The following is a 23,467-nucleotide window of genomic DNA, read 5'->3' as shown; positions in this document are numbered from 1 at the left end:
GCAGTGGGCTGGTATGGTTCTGAACCAGCCAATCATTAAAAACTGTGATGAGCTCTGGGCGGCATCAGATACTTTTCAATGCGAGAGGCAGGGAAACGAGGGCGTGTTTGCAGTCGTCTCTCACACGCCTCACTAGATACCTAGGGCCGGTTCGTTGCGGAGGCGGAAATTCATACTGTGCTAGCCCTCCCCTACCAATGGCATGCTGCGTAAAACACAGATTTCCCCACAATGAGCACAAAATCAACTTTAAGTAGGTTTTATATAACCTCAAAATATATTTTAGGTTAATCAATAAATATTTGTCAGGTATTTCAAACGCCTGGCTTGGCTTCTGCACATGTGGATTTCAAAGTAGGTATTAGGGGTGATTATCCGTCTGGCAAGGATCCCAAAGTGGGCACGTTGAGAGATACATGGGTTTCACTACTTTTTTGCCAATGGAGAATGGTGTGGTGTTGAATTGGATGAACAGGGGTAAAAATGATGGTTCAGTGGCGGTGAAAGGTATAATAATGAAATATTTATGCGTATGATGTTTGTTAGTGATTTGTTTGTAGATATTTTGCACTGGCTGTCGGCCGAATTTTGGTCTATTTATACGTGACTAAAATGGAGTCGCTCATACCGTCCAATCGCAGGCCGGTAACTGCGTTTATTGCACTCGACGGTATGCGTCGTTCAACTCGAAGGTCGCTTATGTCCTGCTGACATCGTCGCTTGCGTCCGCCTCTGCGTCTGTATCGCGGCTGCACTCGAAGGGTATTAAGACTATGGGCGTGATCGTTGTAACACCAAAGGTTGGTTATGGTTGTTGATTTATATAACAAAAACAACAACTTAACAACCCAAAACCTACAAATAAACATTTAAAAACTAATTATTAATTATTAATATCTGTGGTTATCATGTTTTTCTGTTGTGTGTTGAAAAATTAATGTTTTAATGTTTTAATTGATTAATTTGTGGGTTTATTTTTGTTTGTTTTTGTTTAATACGTGTTTATGAGATTTTGATTGAAGTGTGTGTGGTGTGTTTTACGCTTGTTTTGGTTTCATAAATGCATAGGAGCATAAACGCCTCCTAAATCAACTCCACCCCGCTGCCGTCAGGACCGCCCTGCAGGTAACCTATTCGTACTAATTTCTCGAGAACACACGACGTCTCACGACGACTACTGCTACTGCGCGTTAATTGCATTTTAGTTGTTTTTTTTTTGACAAAAGAAAAGAAATTAAGTTGAAACATTTGCACCTGCTTTGCTGCAAACAGAATTGTAGTCAAAATATTATTAAAACAAAACACAAAAGAAGTACTGTACCTAATTTTATACTTGTATCTACATAAAATTATTATTAATATTTAACTTAGAATAAGTTAATTTATTAACAAATGATTGTTAGTGTTATTTTTTGTTTAGTTTATGTTTTAAGTTTGGAATTTTTTGTAAATTGCATTGCTATTACCACTACTACTGCTGTTGTAAAAGAATTACATTTATTTTGATAATTTATTTAATTATTTGTTGTGTGTATTGCTGTTATTATTATTATGATTTTATTGCTTCCTTATTTTATTTTATTTTGTATTGTTTTATTCATTTTCTCTGGTAGTGCTTTGTTTTTGTTGTTGTTGTTTTGATTGTTTGCTTCTTGAAATTGGTCTCCTTGAGTGCACGCCAACACTGACAGCTTCCAGTCGGTTTTATTTATGCTAATTTCATGTAGGCAGCGCGCATAATACCAACTTATAATAATAAAGGTAAATTGGAAGCGCCGTTATAAAATGTTTTCATAAATTTATTCAAAGTAATTAAAAGAATGGAATAAATTATCTGATGAAATTTGCTTCTGCTTTTTTTAAGTAGAAAATTACATTGAACTTTATATAGGTCAAATATTTTATGCTTTAATTTAATTTATTGATTAAAAATTATTTATTTTGAGTTGGTATTTACGTAAATTGATAGTTTTTATTAATATCTACACTTGAACACAAAAATAACTTTTTTATTTCTTTTAGTTTTTGAGTTATAATGAATTTTATATTTGCTTTTATCAATAATTTCAATTGTAGACTTGTTTTATTTTGATAGTTACACGAAATCAACAACGCGGTCGTATTTTGTGCTTTGCTATATTTATTCTCCATTAAATTTCCTTTTTAATGGTTGTTTAATCAATGTTTTACTATTTTAATGTATAGAGATATACAGCCACAAAAACTGACAACTTTAAACTGCATTTCGGTTGGAATTCTGTTTTATGTCTGCTGATTTTGCGGAGATGTAACACATCTATTTAAAATCACAGAGATTTAAATAAACAATGGTTGAAAAGCAAATTTTAAAGAGGATAAACCTTTCTTAGTGAAAAATACGTGTCATTTGTTGTTTTTGTTTGAATTTAGAGTCAAATGAATCCAAGTTTCACACATTCAAAAGATTTATTATATCTACAAAATTAAACAATTCCGATAAATAATTTCTTCCATAATTAATAAATTTCATCAGTAACTATAGAATACAATCAATAAAAACATTTTTACTATTCAAAGATCAAATAAAACCATAAAATTTTTAAAAAATCACAAAATTAAATAATTTTTGAAAGTTCAAGGAGAAACAATGAAAGATAAAACAATACAAATAAATATTACTACCTTCATAATTATAATACCTGCAGTTTTTATCATTTTATTAACTTTTGCTGCGCTTATTGACCTTGAATGTCCAAATTTGGCAGACAATGACCATTTATCTCCCTATTAAACTATACAAACATGTTCATAGTTTACACCTGTATCCACCTATAATGTAAACAAATGTATGTCACATTCCCGCACGTAATCAACGCGCAATTAAATCAATTATTTGGAATTGCAGGCAAATGTTTCAACTTTTACAACACTTTTCAAGTTCAACTAGAACTAGATTATCTGTTATTTTAATTTAGTGTTACATTCTAATGTGTTTTACATTGTAATAATTACCTTCTCGTTGAATATAGGACGTGCTCAAAGAAAAACAGCAGCACATCGAGCAGCTGCTCAAGGAGCGTGATCTGGAGCGCGCGGAAATCACAAAGGCGGCAAGTTTGGCCGACGAGGCCGAGCAGCGATACGTATCGATACAGAAAGAATTTGAAAATGTGAGAAAACAGCATTCAAAATTATTTATATTACACTTTTGTGTGGTATTTTTCAGTATCGACTTGACTGCGATCGTAAACTAAAAGAATACGTATTCAAATTGACTGAGTTCGAGAATGAGAAGAAGGAATTGTTGGGTCAGCTGGATGAAGAGCGTGGCAAGAATGAGGATTGGCAATTTAAGTTTGAAGAAGCTGCTATTATTAAATCCGATGCAGAGGTAAACAATAATTGTTATCAAACTCAGCAGGCATCATTATTTATACATTTGACACTATTATTTATTATTACAGCACCGTATCAATGCACAAAACGTAAGAACAGAGTTTTCAATTGTGTGTTTTTCATTGGTGTCTTTTTTGGTTGTTTTTCTTTTCATTTTTTGTGTTTATAACTTTTTGATGTAAAAATTTCGGTTTTACAACATTTTCTTCTATGTGTGATTTGTTATTTGTTTAATTTTTGATATAATTCGATTGTTTTAATTAATTTCTGGTAATTTTTAGAGTACAAATGAAGAACATGTGGCCAAAATCGCCGAGTTGAATTTACAACTATCACTACTTCGGTCTGAGCTTGAAGTTGATGCTGGAAAATTATCCCAGGCGAATGAAACTATCAACACCTTGAAAGAAGCAAATGAAGCTGCCAAAGTTGAGTTGGAGCATGCGATTGAGAAGCGCTCTAGTTTGGAAAGTGAAGAAACAAAATCTATAGGTATGAAACTTGGTTTGAAAATTGGCTATAGGCAACCCAATATTCACTTAACTTTAAATTTATACAGAATTGGTTCAAACTTTGCAATCCCAAGTTGAAGAAGCGAATACAACGTTGAAGCAACACCAAGAATTGTCTGCTAAGCAGATGGATGATTTGAATAAACAGTTGGTTCGGTTAAATTCCGAACATGAAGTGGAGACATTTAAACAAAATCAAGAGATTGAGGAACTGCGTGCCAAATATACCAACGATATTAACGCCAAAAATGATGAATTGAAATTATTAGCTATTAACTTTGAAGAAGTGAAAATTCACTTGAAAATGTTCAGAAAGAGCATGAAAAATACAAATATGAAGCTGGAGTTGTTGAGCAAACGATGAAGAAAGAATTAGATAAAATCAAAATGGAGATGAGTGCTAAGGTTTTAGAATTGGAGAATCAGCATGAGACTAGTAAAACGCAAACGGATGATATGAAGAAACTAGAAGAAGCTTTGGCACAAACACAAGCTGCTTTAGAGAGTCAGATTCGTGAAACAGAAAATGTTAATATGGAAGAAGAAAAATCCATGATTGAAGTGGAAAAGTTAAAGGAGATGCTTGAACAATCAAATGGAACTATAAATCAATTGAAAACAGAGGTGGAACAGAAAGTAGAAGATTCCAGGAAAGAGTTAGAGACATCAAATATGAAAATAAACGAAATGACGGAGCAAATGAACGCGTTGAAGAGTGAATTAACATCAAAGATTGATCTATTTAAAGAATTGCAATCAAAATATGAAAATTCCGAAGAAGAATTAGCTAAAACTTGCCAGAAATTAGAGAAAGAAAAGACTGAGTTTGCGCAGGTTCAAGAGAGATTGAATCTTGAGTTGAAAAATCTGGAACAGTTGAAGAATAAAGACTCGCAGTTGGAGTTGCAGCTTGGAGATTCACAAAGATGTGTTGCACAACTCGAGGAGAAAATGGCGGAGGCGCTTGTCAATAAAAACAAGATGGAAGCAGAGATTCAACAATTATTGGGTGCTAGTGGCGAGGAAAGTTCTAAACTAGAGATCTTAAACAAAGAATTGCAGGCGAAACAAACAGAATTAGAAAGCAATAAGAATCAATTTGAAGCAAAAATAAAGGAGTTAGAGCATTCACTACAGGAAGTGAAGATTAACTTCACAAATATGGAAGAAAAATCGAAAATTGAGAAGGGGGATCTTGAGCAAATGAATGCAGCTTTAAAGCAAACAATTGAAGAATTGAATAATGCCTCTGGTAAATCTCAAGACAGTTTGAATAAAACTTTAAGTGAGGTTAGGGATGAGTTAAAAGCTGTTAAGCTAGATGTCGCTGATAAAGACGCAGCGCTTGAGAAACTCAAACAAGAATTAGGAAATGAAGTTCAAATCAAATCTAATTTAGAATCTAAATTTGAAGAAAGCACCAAACACACTCAAGAATTGCAAGTTAAACTTGAAGAAGCTCTTAAAGAAATTGCCGCTTTAAACGAAAGTGTGCAAAGTGCAAATGAACAGCTTCAATTGGCACATAAAGATGTACAACAACGCGCTACAGATAACGATGATTTAGTTACCAAGATGAAGGCCTCCTTCCAAGAACAAATTGATGTATTAAATGCATCTGTTACCGAAAAAGATGTAACTATTCAAGAACTACTTGCAAATATTGAAGAAATTGAAAAGCAGAACAGTCAAAAGGACGCGAATGCAACCGAAAAAGATTTAGAGATTGAAACAATGCTCAAGAATCATCTTGAAGTTAAGAAACACTCGGAAGAGTTACGTTTGGACGTTGAAAATACCAAACAACAATTAGAAAACGCCCAGGCAGAGATTCTCAAGTTGAATGAAAGAATGCACGAAATGACCGCCAAGATAACTGAGAAGGATCACGAACTACAGGAAGCGCACAAAGGAGAAACTGTTATTCTTGAAAAGAACAACAAAATCACCGCACTTGACACAAAACTGATTGAAGTTAACAAAACGCTTGAATCTATAAGCGCACAGTTAGAAACGTCCAAAACCAATGAATTACAGCTACAAAATCAATTAGAGATTAAGATTCAGGAGTGTCAAAAACTACAGAATGATGTGGAAATTAGTGCAACCAAAGAGGATGAGATTAATAAATTGAAAAATGAGATGCAAATTATGCAAAAGTCGATGAGTGAAACCGAAGTATTAAATAATGAATTGCGAGAAAAGTTAGGCAAGATGGTTGACGCTGAAACCATTAATATAGGCGAGATGAAACAGTTAACAGACAGGTTTAATCTCTGTTTGAAGTTGTTTACAGTATTAAAGGTTACTGATGAACACAAACAGCAATTATTGGCGAGTCAGGATATAAAAGGCTCGGAAATATTAGTGGATTTGGTTACAAAATTGCCAGTACAAGTTATCAACGATAATAAAGATAAACTCCAGCAGTTGGAGCAAATGATCAACACAAGTAATGAAAGTCTACAAGCTGCCAACGATAAAATCAAACATCATCAAAATGAGATGTTATTGATGCAGCAGGAGGTGTTAAAGGCTAGATTGGAAGCAGAGAGAAAGGTTACCACCGTAAAGATTTCCGATGAAACGGTAAGATTTCATTTTATTAGTTTGAAGGTTATGCTTTAATATAGGTTATGTTTTCGATATTAATTTGCATGTTTTTTTTTTCTGCTTGTTGTGTCTTTTTGTTGGATTAACACAAGATCAACAACAATAACACGGGCAAATCGAATTCGAATGATTACAAGCAGCTGCTGGAGGAGAAACTGGAGGCGGAGACACAGGTTGAGTTTCTGCATTCAATCATCGCGGATATGCAGAAGAAAAACGAAGAGCAAAAGGCACGCATTGAAATTCTTGAGAGTGGATATAGTCCTGCAGCTGCAGATGAATTAAAATTGTAAGATATCACATTTTAAATATAATTCCGTCATTTTATAGTTTTTAATGTATTTTTTTAATGCAGGATTGGTTTAATTGATAAAACTGTCACACCGCGTATGTATTGCGATATTTGTGAAGAATTCGATCTGCACGAAACCGAAGATTGTCCGACGCAAGCAGATGATGATATGCCTGCACCTCCTCCACCTGATGGCAAGAAAAAGGAGATACCACCACCGAGGCCTTATTGCGAAATCTGTGAAGGTTCGTCATTGTGACTTATATTATTCTGTATTTGGATTAATTCTTATTGTTTTACTTGTAGCATTTGGTCATGCGACGGATGACTGCACAGAGGACGAGACATATTAACAGCAATGCAGATTAGTTCAATTTATAACGAATTATACATTATTTGTTATTGTTATTCTTATATTATTAACTTATTGCCCGAACGCTCCGGTTTTGCGGAGTTGTGAAATACATTTTTATTAAATCGTAAATGGAGATTGCATTTATCTTAAACTAAGAAACAGATCCTTTATAATTTCATTCCTACTATACCGACATTGGAAGAGAAGAGAGAATTGCGCATTTTAAATGAAATTAAACTAACCTTTACGTTATTTTTAATGAAAACAAAACGTTTTTATGCTGTTTTTCGCGTTAAAACGCAGATGTAAGCTCAAAAACCTTTGCACCTTTCAAAATTTACTTTAAATTACACAAAAAACAACGTAAAACTTAAAATAATAGCTTTATGTATTGCCCACTTTGATATACATATACTTTACGCTTATTAATAGTATTAAAATTCCTGTTTTTGCTTGTTTATTAATGTAAAGATTGAGGGTGTTTGCAACACGTGTAACACTATCACCCGAAAACGTATAATAATCTCATTAATTTTAATATAACAGCGCACGCGAATGCGCAATCATGATTTTTGCATACTATACGCCTAGTATTACAGCAACAGTAATCTGTAATCCGAATCCTAATCAATTTAAATCATTTAATTATTGATTTTTAAGCGCTCTGCTACACGAGTAATGGTGCGCACAGTGCGCGCGCATCGCAAACAAATGCAACTCGCCACCACTCAAAACGGCCACAACGGGCGCTACAACCAGCGAAACAACTCGCGATCGGCTGATTGTGACATTGGATGCACTCTGATCACGGTGATTCGCCTCGTCTGCTTTATCGGTCCAGGCTATTACAGTGCAAACACAATGCGTGTATAACCGATTTACTAGTGTATTATCAAGCGACCGTTTCCAGAGATTCATTTGTAATCGAACAACATCGACGCAGCGAATAAACAATCAGTGTTGGCGTGATACGAAACAGACGAACGTCTAGTTATATTTCATCAAAATCATACTCACAGGAGACGATAACGCAGATATAGTATTAAAAAATAAGTAAAAAATGTTTGCGCTGGTTGTTATTGTTGCTCTCGTCGGCTGTACATTAGCACAGAACGCCGTTAACAATGACCACAAGAATCTCGATAATAATGAAATAAATTCCAGTGGGAATGATATGGAGCAATGTCAGGCTGTGTGCGTTGATATTTTCTTTTTATTACCTGATGTAAGTATTTATATTGATTCCACATCAAATTTGATCATTTTCTAAGCAAATAATTTGTTGATAACACTAGAAAATAATAAAATATTGATTTTTTCCATACATAACTTATGATACAATAACATTATCAACAAAATTCTTTCATAGTTAATTATGAAATGTGATACATAATCAATAAATGAAAGTAACACTTCTAAATGTTGTTTAAAAATTTCATTTATATTTTTAGGATCCATTGGCAATGTCAGCGTGTCAACGAGGTTGCCGCATATTCAATATTATTTATCTCAGAGACGATCGCAATTTGAATAATAGCAAAGATGAATGTTATTCATGTAAGCAGTGTAAAATAGGATTATGTTTTCTTAGTTTGTGTTATATGAATTGCTTCTTTGTGCAGCTTGTGTTGATGCATACTCTCAACTTGACCTGAACACAGCGTGTCGAAAAGGCTGCAAAAATATGTTGCGTAAAAAGCAGAGTGAGTTGGAAGCTGTCATCGTGTACATCGAACAAGACACGAAGAATCTCGACAATCCGCAGCCGGAACTTGACGAGCTGGAAATGACTTGGTTCATTGAGAATTACGCACCGCGCGAGTTGCATTACGTCGATGGTCAGCGCGATTACAAAATACCCGAGAGTATGTATCGTACGTTACCGATCGAAACTCTCTTCGAAGAGTTGACTAAACCTATGAATCCGCCTCCGAGCGGTGATTGGCTGGATTGCGCATCGAGAAACTCCGGTATTCCGAAGTGGATACTCGTGTCAGCCATCATTTCGGCCATCTTGGTAGCGTTATATTTAAGTATATCGAGCGAAAAGAAGGTTATCAGTGATGACTTATTGATTGGAGATGATGAGGATGATCAAGGTGAAGAGAAAGAAAAGGAAGCGGAGCCTTTACCGGCGAAGGTTCCATTGCTGGAATTAGATGAACAGAAACATGACAATGAGGCACAAGATGGCCGACAGGATGTACTGTTCTCGACACCGCCGACAGCTCCACCAAAATACACCATAGAGAATGAAAAAGTCTAAAGAAATTTGAAGAATTTGAGACTAAAGGTAAGTGATTTAATTACATATATTAAAACAATCAAAGCAAATTTGGTCAGTAATTAATTTCGAAATGGATCTCAAAATTAACCAAAGAAAATGAATTTTATCATTTTTTTTAACAAGTAATTGGGTGTAAAATGTTTAATATATCTAAGAGAAAACCCCGTTTCATATGACTCGAATGATAATGAACGTCATTGTGATTATATTTTATATTGTAACGTCCTACAATTTATAAAATTTCAACAAAATTTACTAACCTAACATTTAAGACATGAAGAAAAGCATGAAAACTAAAGAAACGAAGCATTTTCTGTGTGATTTCCTATTTATAAGATGTCTACTTGATAAAATACTTACCCACTAGTCACACATAATATTGGACTAACCAATAATACTAACAAATTAAGAAACAAACAAAAAAAGCAAAATCTGTGTATACTCTTATCTTTAAATAACTAATTTTACATTAAATTATAAGAATTCGACTTCTGATAGTGTTTTATGTCACAGTATAAATGTTTAACCGCACAATATTCTGTTTTGGGGCTTTAACATAGAAACAATTTGGTGTCTCGGTGATAATTTGAGATTGCAGTTGAAAGGTGGACTCCAGAATATTTTATTTGCTTTAAATTTAATGGAAGTATACAAAATGGTGACGTTTTTAAGGTTAAATACTATTTTTAGAAATAATATTTTTTTAAAGTTTTTTTATATAATTATGTGTTATTTTCATAAAAATCAACAAAAAATAACTTTATTTACATTTATATCGCACTGGAGATCCATCTGAAACAGTTTAGATATTATCTTTGCTAATCCTTACTACATGTGACACAATACGAGTAATTATACATGTTTCTACCCCACTCGAATGTAAATCTCGCTCTCCATGATGTGATGTTTGGAAGCAATGATGAATGAACACACAAACCACTTAAATGTAAACCTAAAACATAACGAATTTACGTCGAATTTAAACCAAAAGCAAACAAGTCACCTCGTTATTCGTGCAAATTGTTACGACGATTTTGTTACATATGCTTTGCAATAATAAACAAACCCAATAATAGAGAATTATTTAAAAAAAGGGTAGTTTAGTTTTGAGTGTGTCGATGAACACAAGCATTTACACTTTGTTTCTGTATGATAATTATAAATAACTATATTTTATAAAATATTGTACCTACATATACATGAAACAAATGTATTATTATTGTAAAATTACAATCTGAAGATAATTACATTGTTATATTCAATTATTAATTCGTATTAATAATCAGCCGCAGTGTTCGCAAGATAATCTCTTCGGCCAATGTTGGATGCTTGTTTGTTTTGAATGGCTTCCAGTTTCGGACAGTCGGTGATTCTGTGACCGAGACCACCGCAATACGCGCAGCCTTTATCATCTATAAAGTAACGTAATTATTAGTAAAATTAAATTTTTTGAAATAATTTTCATCTTACCTCCAAGATTGAGATATTTCTCATTGTCAGAACATAATTCCGCTAAGAATTGCGGTACTTTTTGTTTCGCTTCTATTAGTAGATGTTTTAAGTCAAGGAGAACTGATTCATCGTTAGATTTATTTATGAATGTTGTCGCAACACCTTGTTTACCAGATCGACCCGTACGACCAATGCGATGCACGTAATTTTCTACATCGTCAGGCATGTCGTAGTTTATAACGTGTTGTACGTCAGGAAAATCTAAACCTTTGGATGCGACGTCTGTGGCAACCAGTACATCTTTTTGTTTCTTGCGGAATGCTTCAACTGATCGGGAGCGTTCTTCTTGATCTGTAAACATAAACATTTTAAGTAATTTTAATTTTAATGCATGTGGGGATTTAAAATTACTTACCTTTTCCACCATGGATGGCCACAGCTTCCACGCCTTTTAAAAGTAAATATTCATGAATTGCATCGACGTCTTGCTTCTTTTCCGCGAATATTAACACTGGTGGTGGAGTTTTTTGCAAACATTCAAGGAGATACACGACTTTAGCTTCTTGTTTAACATATTCCACTTCCTAAAGATGATAAATAGTTATTATTTTCTTTAAAATTAATGTTTTTTTGTTGTCAAACCTGCATAACATTCAGAGATGCAGCACCAGCCCGCCCAACATTGATGGTTATCGGTTTTACTAAAGCTGAACGCGCGAAATTCTGAATTTTCTTCGGCATTGTCGCTGAGAACAATAATGTTTGTCTTTGGCCCTAAACAAACATTTTAAATATTATTATCATAAAGATATCCATAACAAAAAAGTGTACTTACATTAAAATATGAAAAGATAGTCCTGACATCCTCCTCAAAACCCAAGTCAATCATCCTGTCAGCTTCGTCCATGCACAAATATCGACAAACACCTAGCCGCACGGTTTTCTTCTCCAACATGTCCATCAATCTGCCTGGTGTTGCGACTAGAATGTGTACACCTTTCTGAATTACTTCAACACATTCAGACACAGGTACTCCGCCGATTGCTAAAGACGTGCGGATTTCGGGCATGTTGAATTTTTTGACAGACGCGCAAAATTCAAGAATGATATCGTAGGTTTGTTTGGCTAATTCTCTTGATGGACAGATGATTAGGCCGTATGGGCCTTCGTTTCGAATGAAGGGCATTTTAACTTCTTGTTCCAAACAGAACATTATTAGTGGCAGGACGAATACCATTGTTTTACCACTTCCAGTGAATGCAATGCCGATTAAATCACGTCCTTGTAATCTAAAATAACAAGAAAATAGATGATTAAGTTTGGTTATGTTAAGAAGTGACTTTATAGGTTAAAAAGCTTGAAATATAGGTTAATATTTATTAAACTTACACAGTAGGAATGCCTTGGACTTGAATCGGTGTAGGTTTACGAATTTTTCGGTTTTCTAACGCTGCCAGAATGCCTTTGTGTAATTTCATCTCTCTGAACGACTTCAATGGTGCTGGAATGTTCTCGCCTTCAACTAATATTCGCAAATCACGTCGAACTGCATCGTGTCGTGATTCAGGCATTGCTAGGATATAACCTGGAGCTGTCCAACTGTTAATATAAATAAATACAATTAATTATTCAAAGAAAAATAGAAATTTCTATGTCATACCTTGTTTTGATAGGATTATTATACTGAATACCCTTGGCCAATTCACTAACACCCATCAAAGCCTTCTTTTCAGCAACACTTTCAAGGATTTCTTCTTCTTTCTTCAGTTGTCGCTCGACTGCGCTAACTTTTTTAGCTTCTGCAAGCTTTTTCAGCTCTGTGTGTTGATCTAGCAAAGAAATATTGTTCTTTCTGCCCCAGATTTCTTCCTCATCCTCATCATTTGTGTCATTTTCACTCGAGGATTTTGTTTTCTTTTGTTCATCTTTTAATTGCCCTAATCGACCGAGTTTCTTTAATTGCTGCTTTTTGCGCTCTTTTACTGGTACATAAGGAACATAATCGTCTTCTTCGGATTCTGATTTATCCGTTTTGCGATAACGCTAAAATTAATAAACAAATTGTATGTTTAAAATATATCTTTATTTAATTAAATGTTTGTTGTTCTTACCTTAACTGGAGGTTGATTTGATGTCATTTTATTTACTACCAAGTAATATTTTTGTTGTTAACTAGTTTTTATTTTGTTGTTTTGCTTATAAACTCCGACGATTCCTATCGATTCTTTTGTTGGTTATGTTTATATTTACAAATTAAGTGACACTGGAGGTATATACAAAGGATTACGAAGTGTATAATAATCAATAATTTAATTTATTAAATAACTTTGATTTATAATCCGATGAATGTAATAAGAATTTATTATTAACAATATTTCATGTATAAGTTTACATTTCTTAATTTTGTATTATATTTTATTTTATTCTTTGAATGAATGTTTTGCCTTGTGTTTGCACCTTGTATGTGCGCGTTATTTAAAATCATCGATTTTGACAGCTGAAAACAAAAAGTTGGGTTATACCGGTGCTGGAATGTTCTCGCCTTCAACTAATATTCGCAAATCACGTCGAACTGCATCGTGTCGTGATTCAGGCATTGCTAGGATATAACCGGGAGCTGTCCAACTGTTAATATAAATAAATACAATTAATATTACAAAGAAAAATAGAAATTTCTATGTCATACCTTGTTTTGATAGGATTATTATACTGAATACCCTTGGCCAATTCACTAACACCCATCAAAGCCTTCTTTTCCGCAACACTTTCAAGGATTTCTTCTTCTTTTTTCAGTTGTCGCTCGACTGCGCTAACTTTTTTAGCTTCTGCAAGTTTTTTCAGTTCTGTGTGTTGATCTAACAAAGAAATATTGTTCTTCCTGCCCCAGATTTCTTCCTCATCCTCATCATTTGTGTCGTTTTCACTCGAGGATTTGGTTTTCTTCTGTTCATCTTTTAATTGCCCTAATCGACCGAGTTTCTTTAATTGTTGCTTTTTGCGCTCTTTTACTGGTACATAAGGAACATAATCGTCTTCTTCGGATTCTGATTTATCCGTTTTGCGATAACGCTAAAATTAATAAACAAATTATATGTTTAAAATATATCTTTATTTAATTAAATGTTTGATGTTCTTACCTTAACTGGAGGTTGATTTGATGTCATTTTATTTACTACCAAGTAATCTTTTTGTTGTTAACTAGTTTTTATTTTGTTGTTTTGTTTATAAACTCCGACGATTCCTATCGATTCTTTTGTTGGTTATGTTTATATTTACAAATTAAGTGACACTGGAGGTATATACAAAGGATTACGAAGTGTATAATAATCAATAATTCAATTTATTAAATAACTTTGATTAATAATCCGATGAATGTAATAAGAATTTATTATTAACAATATTTCATGTATAAGTTTACATTTCTTAATTTTGTATTCTATTTTATTTTATTCTTTGAATGAATGTTTTGCCTTGTGTTTGCACCTTGTATGTGCGCGTTATTTAAAATCATCGATTTTGACAGCTGAAAACAAAAAAGTTGGGTTATTCCATTCCAGTTTTGGCTCTTGGTCGCAGTGAAAATTGGTGATAAATTAGTGATAATTTGGAATATTATACACGAAATTATTAAAAATGGCAAGTGCCAACGACGAGTCAGGTATGTCCTTTCATATTTTAACATGTACCATTGTTGAACCCGCTTGCAACAAGTACAAATTCGTATTTTAAAAAGTCAGGTTATTATTTTTGAATAGTCATTGTAGAGATCATTATTTAAAAAATATTTAAAATCTTCCAGTGTTGCTTGAACGAGTATTTTTACGCGTTGGAACGGCCGACACTGACGAACAGTTTCAAAATGTGCTTGCAAAGTTTCTACCACCTGTTTTACTTAAACTTGCATCACCACATGAAGGCGTTCGTAAAAAGGTATAAAAATATTATTCTGTCTCTTGCATTCTTATTTATTAATGCATTTATTTATACACTGGAAGGTGATGGAGTTGTTGTTGCACGTTAACAAACGCGTGAAAAGTCGTTCTCAAGTACAACTTCCAGTGGAAGCACTCTTGCAACAGTATCAAGACCCAGCTACAACTTCTTTTGTGATTAACTTCACAATCATCTATTTAAAGTTGGGTTTTCCGCGTCTCACTGTTGATGAGCAGGTTGCACTAGTACCATTGCTTCTAAATTCGTTGGAAGGAAAACCACAGACTCATCAAGACAGTCTGCTTTTGTTGATTATTCCTTTGCTTGGAAAGGTGACAGTTCCAACAGACCCTGCAAAACGGTCACTTTTATTTGGACTCAATGAGAAGCCACAGATTAGTAAACATTTGTTGGTTTTATTGGTGGACATGTTACTTTTACCTTATGGGTATGTAATTTTACAACAAAAAATTAATTTTTGTTCATTAAATTCACGCATTGGCTTATTTTAGTGCCATAAGCCCAACTTCAAACCCTGCTAACAAAACTGACGCTCCTGCACTATCAATACCGCCTGGTATGTCTGAATATTCTTTTAAAAGAGTGACCACCGACTACGCGCTGAAACCAGAAGAACTCGAGCAAATTAAACTTGGGATTGTTAAATTTCTCGCGTACGAAATTTTCCCAAACGAGGAAGTTTTACTTCACTTGATTGTCGCAGCCAGTGACACTCGTTTTAGTGTTGCAAACTTGGCTGACAACGAGCTGAAGAAAATTGTCGGACAGCTGGATTGGTCGCTACCGAGTATCAGTATGGGTTTGTATATGCTTTTTCTGGGATCGCAGACGCAGAATGTGAAGCCGAACATGAAAAAATTACCGGCTAGTACGCGAATCCGGCTGAAACTCTTGACTTATTTGTGTCGCGTCACCGGAGGGGGATTTGTTTTACCACCGGCGATTCAAGTCATTTTTGATTCGCTTTATGGAACCAATACAAACACCAGATTAAAAACGCTTGCGTTAAATTTTACAATCAACATGGTTCAATTGTAAGTGTTTAGTTAAATATGTTTTTTAGAGAAAATATTTTTTATTTTTTTGTATTTTTGATAACTTGTTGATATTTTCAGCGCGGATACGGATAATTTAGCGAAAATATCCAATGTTTTAAAGTCTGGCATGATTAAATTGACCAATGAAGGTGAATTGATTCACCAAGGCCAAGCTTTCGTCGTTTTGGGAGCAATAAGTCGCCGATTCCCTATGGTAGTCTTTCACGACACTAGTCTTATTGAAATGTTTTACAAAAAGCTTGAAGAAGGCGACACCGACTTAAAACTGCAAATTAGAGAAGGCGCATTGAATGTGATTCAAGCTTTTAAATACGAAAACAATCCATCTGAGTGCAATCACAATGATCGATTGAATATTTTGTACTTGATGTTGAAGTTTTATATGCAGAGCCAGGAACCGATGGTGCGATTTGTTGTCGTGAGGAGTTTGGCGTTGTTCTTTCCACCCGATCACGTACCGTCAAAGTTTTTGCTTTTATTGGCGAGTGGAGACACGTAAGTTCACCAAATATAAATTAATATAATTTAAGTGTACTAAATAAATTATTTTTTAAATAATAGTAAAGATGATGTTTCAACTGACGCGTTAAAATCACTCTATGGTACATCAAGGAGACAAGATGTTGATTTATCAGCCAAACCAACGGAATCAACTAATTCGCTAGCACCCAATGAGGATCAAAAAGTTACCATGCCACAATTTGACCAAATTATTGAATACATCCACGCGGAAAGCAACAAAAAAGACAATCCGTATAGAACTTCAATTGGTAACAATGCAATCCCATTTCCACCAAACATTTTCGTCGAAATGTTGATTTATTCCCGATTGTGTTTGATTCAATCGTTGGAAGTGCCACTTACACGTGATGTATTGAAACATCCCACTGATGAAAGTCCTGTAATTCGTGCGTACTTAAAGCAACTTTATAACAATCATGAAATGAAGGCTTCACTTGTGAAGTATATTGTTTTATTGAGGCAACTTGTAATGACGAATCAAGCAGTGGAACCGCTTAGTTGTTTAGTTGAGGTAGTTGGTTGTTTGCCAGAGTTGCAAACTGATTTGGAGTTGGATTTGACTAAAGTAAGAGACTTGTTATTATCGACTAAAGAGGAGACAAGGGAACACGCTGCGATTCTCTACGGGATTTTAATCAATGAAGCAGTGGATAAAGAAAAAGAATTTGATGAGGTTTTGGAGTATCTTTTGAAGTTAACTGCTAATAAGAGTGTAGAGGCTCAGAATGGTGGTATTTTATCTTTGGGATGTTGTTTAGAGAGGAGATTAATGACCAAAAAGAGTTTAAGGAGGGATATGTTGAAGAATGTAATTGAAACAATTGGTAAGTTAACCTACAATAATAATTTTGTTGACATAACCTCAATTAAATGAATTTACTAACCTTAAAAATTATTCCAGCTTCATTTTTGCAAAGTCAACAAGTGCTCCTCTCTAGCGCTGCCTGTATTTCCCTTGGCCTCATAGCAAAGTCAACATCTTTGCCACTGGAAAATGGTCTGGATGATAAATCAGACACAGAGAGTCCCGATATAAAGAAAATGGCGAAACTTACCAAACAGGTTCTTATTACTCAAGTATTAGATGTAATGAACAATGTGAAACTGTCTACAAAATGTCGCGAACGCGCTGTTAGAGCACTGGGTTTACTCTGTGTTGGCGAAGCAAACTTTCCGTTCACCCGGCAAGTAATCGAGGGTTTTATCAACACCGTCAAAGATACCAAGGACGTTGAAGTACACTTCACCATTGGCGAATCTTTAGTAATGTGCATTCAGGGTACAACGTCCTCTGAAGCGCGGAATGCTTGGGTAATCAGCAGCGATGATTATTCAAAGTCCGTTCAAGCAGTTGGAAACAACGATGAAGATTTATCGTGGCTGTTGGATGAACTTTTAAAATACTCTTTATCAACGCATCCTAATTCAAAACAGGCTGCAAGTATCTGGTTATTGGCATTATTAAAATCATGCATGGAGCGTAAGGTTATTCAGGATAAACTCAGGACGATTCAAGCTGCGTTCATGGATCTCCTTGCGGTGAATAGCGATATTGTTCAGGATGTTGCGTCGAAAGGTCTTTGTTTGATTTATGATTATACTAAATCAGAAGAATTGTTAACTGCGCTTGTGGATCAACTTACTAGTGGCAGACGGCAAGCAGTTCAAGTATCAAATGATACTAAACTGTTTGATGAAGGACAATTGGGCAAAAGTCCTACTGGAGGAAATTTATCAACTTATAAAGAGTTGTGTAGTTTAGCTTCTGAGTTAAACAAACCCGATTTGATTTATCAGTTTATGCATTTGGCGAATCACAATTCCATGTGGAATTCGAAGAAGGGAGCTGCTTTTGGGTTCGGGTCCATTGCTAAAAAATGCGGGGAACATCTAACACAACATTTACCCAACATTATTCCTAAGTTATACAGGTATCAATATGATCCATCGCCGAATCTACAAGCATCTATGCAGAATATTTGGCATGTATTAGTGCAAGAACCAACAAAAATGGTAATTCTAACCTTATTTATCCTCATTTTCAAGTTATTTAAATGGGGTTATGTTTTTTAGTTAGATTTATATCATCATGAGATACTTAAAGAACTGCTCGCCAATATAAACTCAAATCAATATAGAGTTAGGCAGAGTTGCTGTGCTGCGTTACAAGATTTCCTCAAGGGAGCTGGTAATCGTTCTATTCATGATTCTGTGGATTACATGGAAGAACTCTGGAGTAAATTGTTTAGAGTTATGGATGATCATCATGAACAAACACGGATTGTTGCTGGGAAAACTACGAGGACATTAAGCAAAGTAAGAAAAAAAATTTCTAAAAACCGTTTAAAAAAATGTTTGTTTTTTCTTCTTCTTATTTTAGTTGTGCATTCGTGGTTGTGATCTATCTCAAGGTAAATCCGCCACGAAGATGATGGATTCTATTCTACCAGTTCTCCTAAACAACGGCATCATCAACGCTGTACAAGAAGTGCGTCTAATATCACTTCAAACTATCTCTGAATTAGTAGGCGCGGCTGGTAAGCAACTTAAACCTTTTCTCCCCAAACTCATTCCGGCTTTACTACAAGCCACCGGTGAATTGGAATCTGCGAAATTGTCATATTTGAGTACAATGTACGGTGCGCAAAGTCAAGTTCAAGACGTAGTAGATTCTGCGCGTGCATCAATGGCAAAAAGTCACTTTACAACCGAGACAGTATCAAAATGCATACAATACGCGGATGCGTCCATTATGGAAGAACTAACACCGAGAGTAGTAGAGTTAATGAAGGGGAATATTGGTCTGGGGACACGTGTTGCATGCGCGCATTTTGTCACACTATTAACACTCCAGCTCGGTCAGGATTTACAACCATACACTGGTAAATTCCTAGCTGCTTTGGTAAATGGTTTGACTGATAGAAATTCATCGATTCGCAAACATTACGCACTGGCAATCGGGCATATTGTAAAAACCGCCAAAGAATCAAGTTTGGTAAAACTTTTCGATAAAATTCAACATTGGTATTTTGAAAGGGAGGATGACACGATTCGGTCAGCATGCGCATTGACAATACAATCTATTGGAAATCAGAATCAGGAGGTTTTAAAGAACTTTTCGGATGTGGTACTTCCGTTGGTTTTCTTCGCAATGCACGCTGATAAAACATCTGAGACACAAAATACGCTTGAGATTTGGAATGAAATTTGGGCTGAACAAAGCCCGGGTAGCGAAACTGGCATCAGGCAGAATTTAGAGAATATCTGTAAAATTCTACAGACTGCTTTGGAGAGTCCTTCATGGAATATGAAGGCGCAAGCGGCGAATTCTGTCAGTACTATTGCTAATAAACTAGGAACAACGATGGATGCTAAGCATAGGAATAACTTGGTATCAATATTGGTTAATGGTTTAAGTGGACGCACATGGAGTGGAAAAGATAAGCTATTGAATGCTTTGGCGAGTATCTGCAGTAATTGCAAGTAAGTTTAACCAGAAATACAACATAACCTATAACATATCCTATAAATTATTTTTATTTGTATTATTAGAGAATCGATTAAAACCGATCCGGATCTTGATATAAACATAATAATTGACGCGATAATCAGAGAAAGCAAAAAAGAAGAGATTGTGTACAAAACTAAAGCACTGGAGGCTTTGGGAAATGTTTTATTAGCAATGGAGATTGACAAATTTGAAGAAGTTCACTCTATTGTTGAAGCCACGTTAACAGGCAGTCCCGGGTCGGTGGAGGACGAAGATGATGTTAGCAAAGAAGAGATAAACTCAAATCGCGAAAATCAATTGAAACTAAAAGAAACGGTTTATGATTTGTTGGGTAAATCATGGCCCAAAGATGCGAAGGTGACACAGGAGAAGTTTAATGATATGTTTGTTGAGCATTGTGTTACGACTCTACCGCTCACGACAAGAACTATTCAAGTTGCTATTGTTGGGGCATTGTGTAACTATGTGGATAAGTTGGTGTTGTTGGAGCAGGAAGTTTTGACTTCAGAAGAGGATTCTAACTTACAGAAGATTATTGATAATCTGCTCATTGCATTGACTTATAGTTTAGGTGAGTAATTTGTTAATGGAGTGTAATATTTACAAAGTGCTGTTGGTTTTAACCTCATATTTTATTTTGGTTGACTGAAAACCATTCGAAACTGTTTGTTGTTGTTTACAGGCATTGCAAAACATACAAGATTGCGAAAAGAGGCACTGAATGTCTTCAATTCTCTGGGAAAAAAGACAAAAGGTAAAAACATAACCAAATTCTTATTTTCATGATATTTTATATCATATATTCACTAGATCAACAAGATAAAAAGCATTTCACCAAAGTGTCGGCTTCATTCAACTCCCTCCTGGAGGAAATTTCAAAAGACCATCAACCCGAGATCAAGTCCCGAGTAGTCGACTTGAAAACCCTATTTGCTGATTAGTTATTTAATAAATTCTTTAATGTGTGCGGGCCAAACGCAGAAGCCGACGAAACAAGTAAGTGGTAATCATTTTTTATGGTATTTAATAATTTATGAAAGTGATTGCATAAAATAAAAATTCGTAAATCTCGTTTGATTATATTTATTATCATGAAATGACATTTGATATTTCGGGGATGAGACAAAGAATACAAGATATTGCATGCTCACAGAAATCACAATCGGATACAACCAAAAATTCATAACGACAATAATAGTAGTAATAATAATACCATGGCGCTTGCGTTGTCCAAGTCGAAAATATATATACACATTAAGTGATGATTAGAGATTACACATGAGTATACATGAGAGCGTAAAATTAGTATAAAAAGTTTCTTGCTGAAAAATGCTACAGATTATCAGCTATAGACGCTTTCTTACGTAATTTCTTTAATTATTTATTGGAATCATAAAAAAGTCTATTCGGAAATTATTATTATTTCAATTGAATAAAATATTCTAGCCCCTAATCGATATAAAAATATCGAAAATTCATTTATATCTCAATTTTTTGTAGTTTTTATATTTAAATTTGTTTAAATACTTATTTATCATTTATTTGGTAGCTTATTTCATTGATCATATGTCTCCTTTGTTTTATGCTTATGTTTCTGTGTCGATTCACTAATTTTTTGGCACGGAATGTTGAATTTTTATACCGAACACAACAATTTACGTTTATTACGATTCGTTTAAAATTCTTATTCGAAAAAATCTTAAAAGTATCAAAATCAGAAAACTTGAGTGTAAAGTATAAAATGCGCAGCAGACGCACAAGTAAGTAGCCTATCTAACTAAAATAATTATAAGATTTGGCGTTTTTTGTTGTATTTTCATTCTCATCGAGAATAATTTGAAATATTGGCGAACGCGTGTGTCTGGTTTCTAGTTTAACATATGCGCCGGGTCGACTGTGAAATATGTACACTTACAAAAGCACCCTGGGCTCGTAGCACAGCGGCAGCGCCTCGTACCCGATATTTCAACTGGACCACCGCGACTTCTGCAGATCGATCTGGCCCTCGAGTGTTTTTGCCAGGTAGATTACGAAGAGCTGTGCTAGAGCGGTTGACAGCGCGATGATTGCTATCGTGTACAGATTACGCTCAGCCCACGAGCGTACAATCTCAATACAGCCGGACGTCCACACTTTTTTACTTGCCTCAGCCACCTGAAATTAAAAAACAATGTTTGCATAGAGAATGTGATTGGTGAAAGTTGGTGTTGATTGTGTTACAGTTACTCACCGGTAGAGTTTGTACACCGTAGCCGCACATAATGTTCAATAAACCGGAACTGATGTCGGTCGCGTTGATGCAGCATGAGAACGGCACACCGCAACGCTCTACGCTCGGTGATGAACAGTTGAAGTACTCATTTTTCGACCAATCAATGTAGCCTTCAGAACTTAATCCACAACACCGGAACTACAGAGGAAAAAACATAAAAACAAATTATAATTGTTTACTCTATTATAACTATAATAATACTTACTTCCTGTTGAGCAAAATCAATGAAATTCTGCAGATCGGGATCGTCGCGATATGTGTGAATGATTTTATCAGTGAAGTTTTCTTCTAACATGGACTGCATTGATTGTGGGAATACAAAACCAATGATGGCAATGCCCATCTCAAGCAGGAAGAACACAAGTAGACATAATGAGTACTAAAAATAACAGGAATGATTAATATAAATATTTACTTTTCAAATTGGAATGTCTTACAAGTTTGAGTAGGCAAGTGTTTTCTCTCAGTGCACCAACACAGCCAGCAAAACTGACCGTGAAAATGACACCACCCATGATAATCATCACCAGTGAGATGTTAAGGATAACATCATAGACATTTTCAAGTTTTACTGAGCCAGTCAGCTGCCATTTGTCTATAAATGCATAAACTCCAATACCAATCAGCAGACCTCCACATAGCTGAAAGGAAACAAATAGATTATGACTTGTTGATTGTAATTTTACACTTTCACTCACCCAGAAGATAAAATTCAGCAGGAATATCAAATACTTGTAGCAGGAACTGACATAAGAGAAATTGTACGGTTGACGGCGATGATGCTCTCTCCTGTGTGGCGGTGGCGGCATTTTACCAGTATCGTGCGTTAATCCACGTTAGGAATAATCATGCGGGATGATACCACCGTTCACACTCTTCAGCTTAATATGCCTTTGTTGTTGATGACTCAAATGTCTGGAGCTGACAAACCGATTTATTCTGACAGCGCGATGTAATATTTCACAGACGATGTATCATCACGAACGCGCGATCGACTTTATTCGCAACTCGCGTGTCTCACCGACGATGTTTCGTTGTTGAGCAATTCGTGAGCCGGATTAATTACACACGCACCGTGGATTCATTACCATAATAACAATTGATGAGTGTTTGGTTTCGTGCGAGTTTGACGTACGCGGTCATTCGGGGCGATGCACTGTGCACATGCGCAGCAAATTTTATACAATGTTACTAGGTATCTCTAAATATCACTAGAAAATCACTAGGTTCAAAGATGCTCTTCAACAGGGTACACCATATTTGT

General features: G+C 35.1%; 5 protein-coding genes across 6 annotated transcripts; 3 read left to right on the top strand and 2 right to left on the bottom strand.

Moving 5' to 3' along the window:
* The first annotated feature begins 612 nt into the window (after window positions 1-612).
* Window positions 613-7,276, top strand: LOC135801711 (CAP-Gly domain-containing linker protein 1-like). The gene is given in 11 exon segments (XM_065315212.1): window positions 613-645; window positions 1,069-1,125; window positions 3,009-3,149; window positions 3,206-3,370; window positions 3,444-3,464; window positions 3,657-3,867; window positions 3,935-4,242; window positions 4,245-6,476; window positions 6,593-6,789; window positions 6,856-7,037; window positions 7,099-7,276. Coding segments are annotated over 11 exon segments (3,594 nt in total). The 3' UTR covers window positions 7,146-7,276.
* Window positions 7,277-7,857: 581 nt separating this feature from the next.
* Window positions 7,858-10,696, top strand: LOC135801691 (transmembrane protein 59-like). Its single transcript, XM_065315188.1, has 3 exons — window positions 7,858-8,372; window positions 8,599-8,704; window positions 8,770-10,696. The coding sequence occupies exons 1-3, from the start codon at window positions 8,208-8,210 to the stop codon at window positions 9,411-9,413; spliced, it is 915 nt and encodes a 304-aa protein (XP_065171260.1). The 5' UTR covers window positions 7,858-8,207; the 3' UTR covers window positions 9,414-10,696.
* Window positions 10,631-14,162, bottom strand: LOC135801690 (ATP-dependent RNA helicase abstrakt-like). 2 transcript variants are annotated; one of them, XM_065315187.1, is made up of 8 exons: window positions 14,024-14,162; window positions 13,573-13,955; window positions 12,276-12,485; window positions 11,722-12,175; window positions 11,529-11,660; window positions 11,302-11,470; window positions 10,905-11,237; window positions 10,631-10,846 (listed from the first exon to the last, which is right to left on the bottom strand). In XM_065315187.1, the coding sequence occupies exons 1-8, from the start codon at window positions 14,048-14,050 to the stop codon at window positions 10,710-10,712; spliced, it is 1,845 nt and encodes a 614-aa protein (XP_065171259.1). In that variant the 5' UTR covers window positions 14,051-14,162; the 3' UTR covers window positions 10,631-10,709. The 2 variants fall into 2 exon arrangements, with proteins under 2 accessions (XP_065171259.1, XP_065171258.1); XM_065315186.1 differs by lacking the exons at window positions 13,573-13,955; window positions 14,024-14,162 and adding exons at window positions 12,547-12,929; window positions 12,998-13,159.
* A 245-nt stretch (window positions 14,163-14,407) lies between these two features.
* On the top strand, window positions 14,408-21,003 carry LOC135801721 (proteasome adapter and scaffold protein ECM29-like). Its single transcript, XM_065315226.1, has 12 exons — window positions 14,408-14,544; window positions 14,686-14,816; window positions 14,882-15,267; window positions 15,332-15,874; window positions 15,956-16,393; window positions 16,460-17,244; window positions 17,322-18,433; window positions 18,494-18,736; window positions 18,801-19,903; window positions 19,973-20,502; window positions 20,614-20,685; window positions 20,742-21,003. The coding sequence occupies exons 1-12, from the start codon at window positions 14,520-14,522 to the stop codon at window positions 20,870-20,872; spliced, it is 5,499 nt and encodes a 1,832-aa protein (XP_065171298.1). The 5' UTR covers window positions 14,408-14,519; the 3' UTR covers window positions 20,873-21,003.
* On the bottom strand, window positions 20,999-23,364 carry LOC135801724 (tetraspanin-33-like). Its single transcript, XM_065315229.1, has 5 exons — window positions 22,902-23,364; window positions 22,641-22,844; window positions 22,409-22,582; window positions 22,162-22,341; window positions 20,999-22,085 (listed from the first exon to the last, which is right to left on the bottom strand). Exons 1-5 carry the CDS (start codon window positions 23,010-23,012, stop codon window positions 21,897-21,899), a joined length of 858 nt encoding a protein of 285 aa, XP_065171301.1. The 5' UTR covers window positions 23,013-23,364; the 3' UTR covers window positions 20,999-21,896.
* Between the last annotated feature and the right edge of the window lie 103 nt (window positions 23,365-23,467).

The sequence above is a fragment of the Atheta coriaria genome, unplaced genomic scaffold (assembly GCF_025399875.1).
Source record: "Atheta coriaria isolate IRGN ID8LTWV9N9 unplaced genomic scaffold, Caltech_Dcor_3.1 hic_scaffold_12_pilon, whole genome shotgun sequence".
In the NCBI taxonomy this organism is placed as follows: domain Eukaryota; kingdom Metazoa; phylum Arthropoda; class Insecta; order Coleoptera; family Staphylinidae; genus Dalotia; species Dalotia coriaria.
The sequence above is the reverse complement of the archived record's forward strand: the minus strand, read 5'-3'. Positions and strand labels throughout refer to the sequence as shown.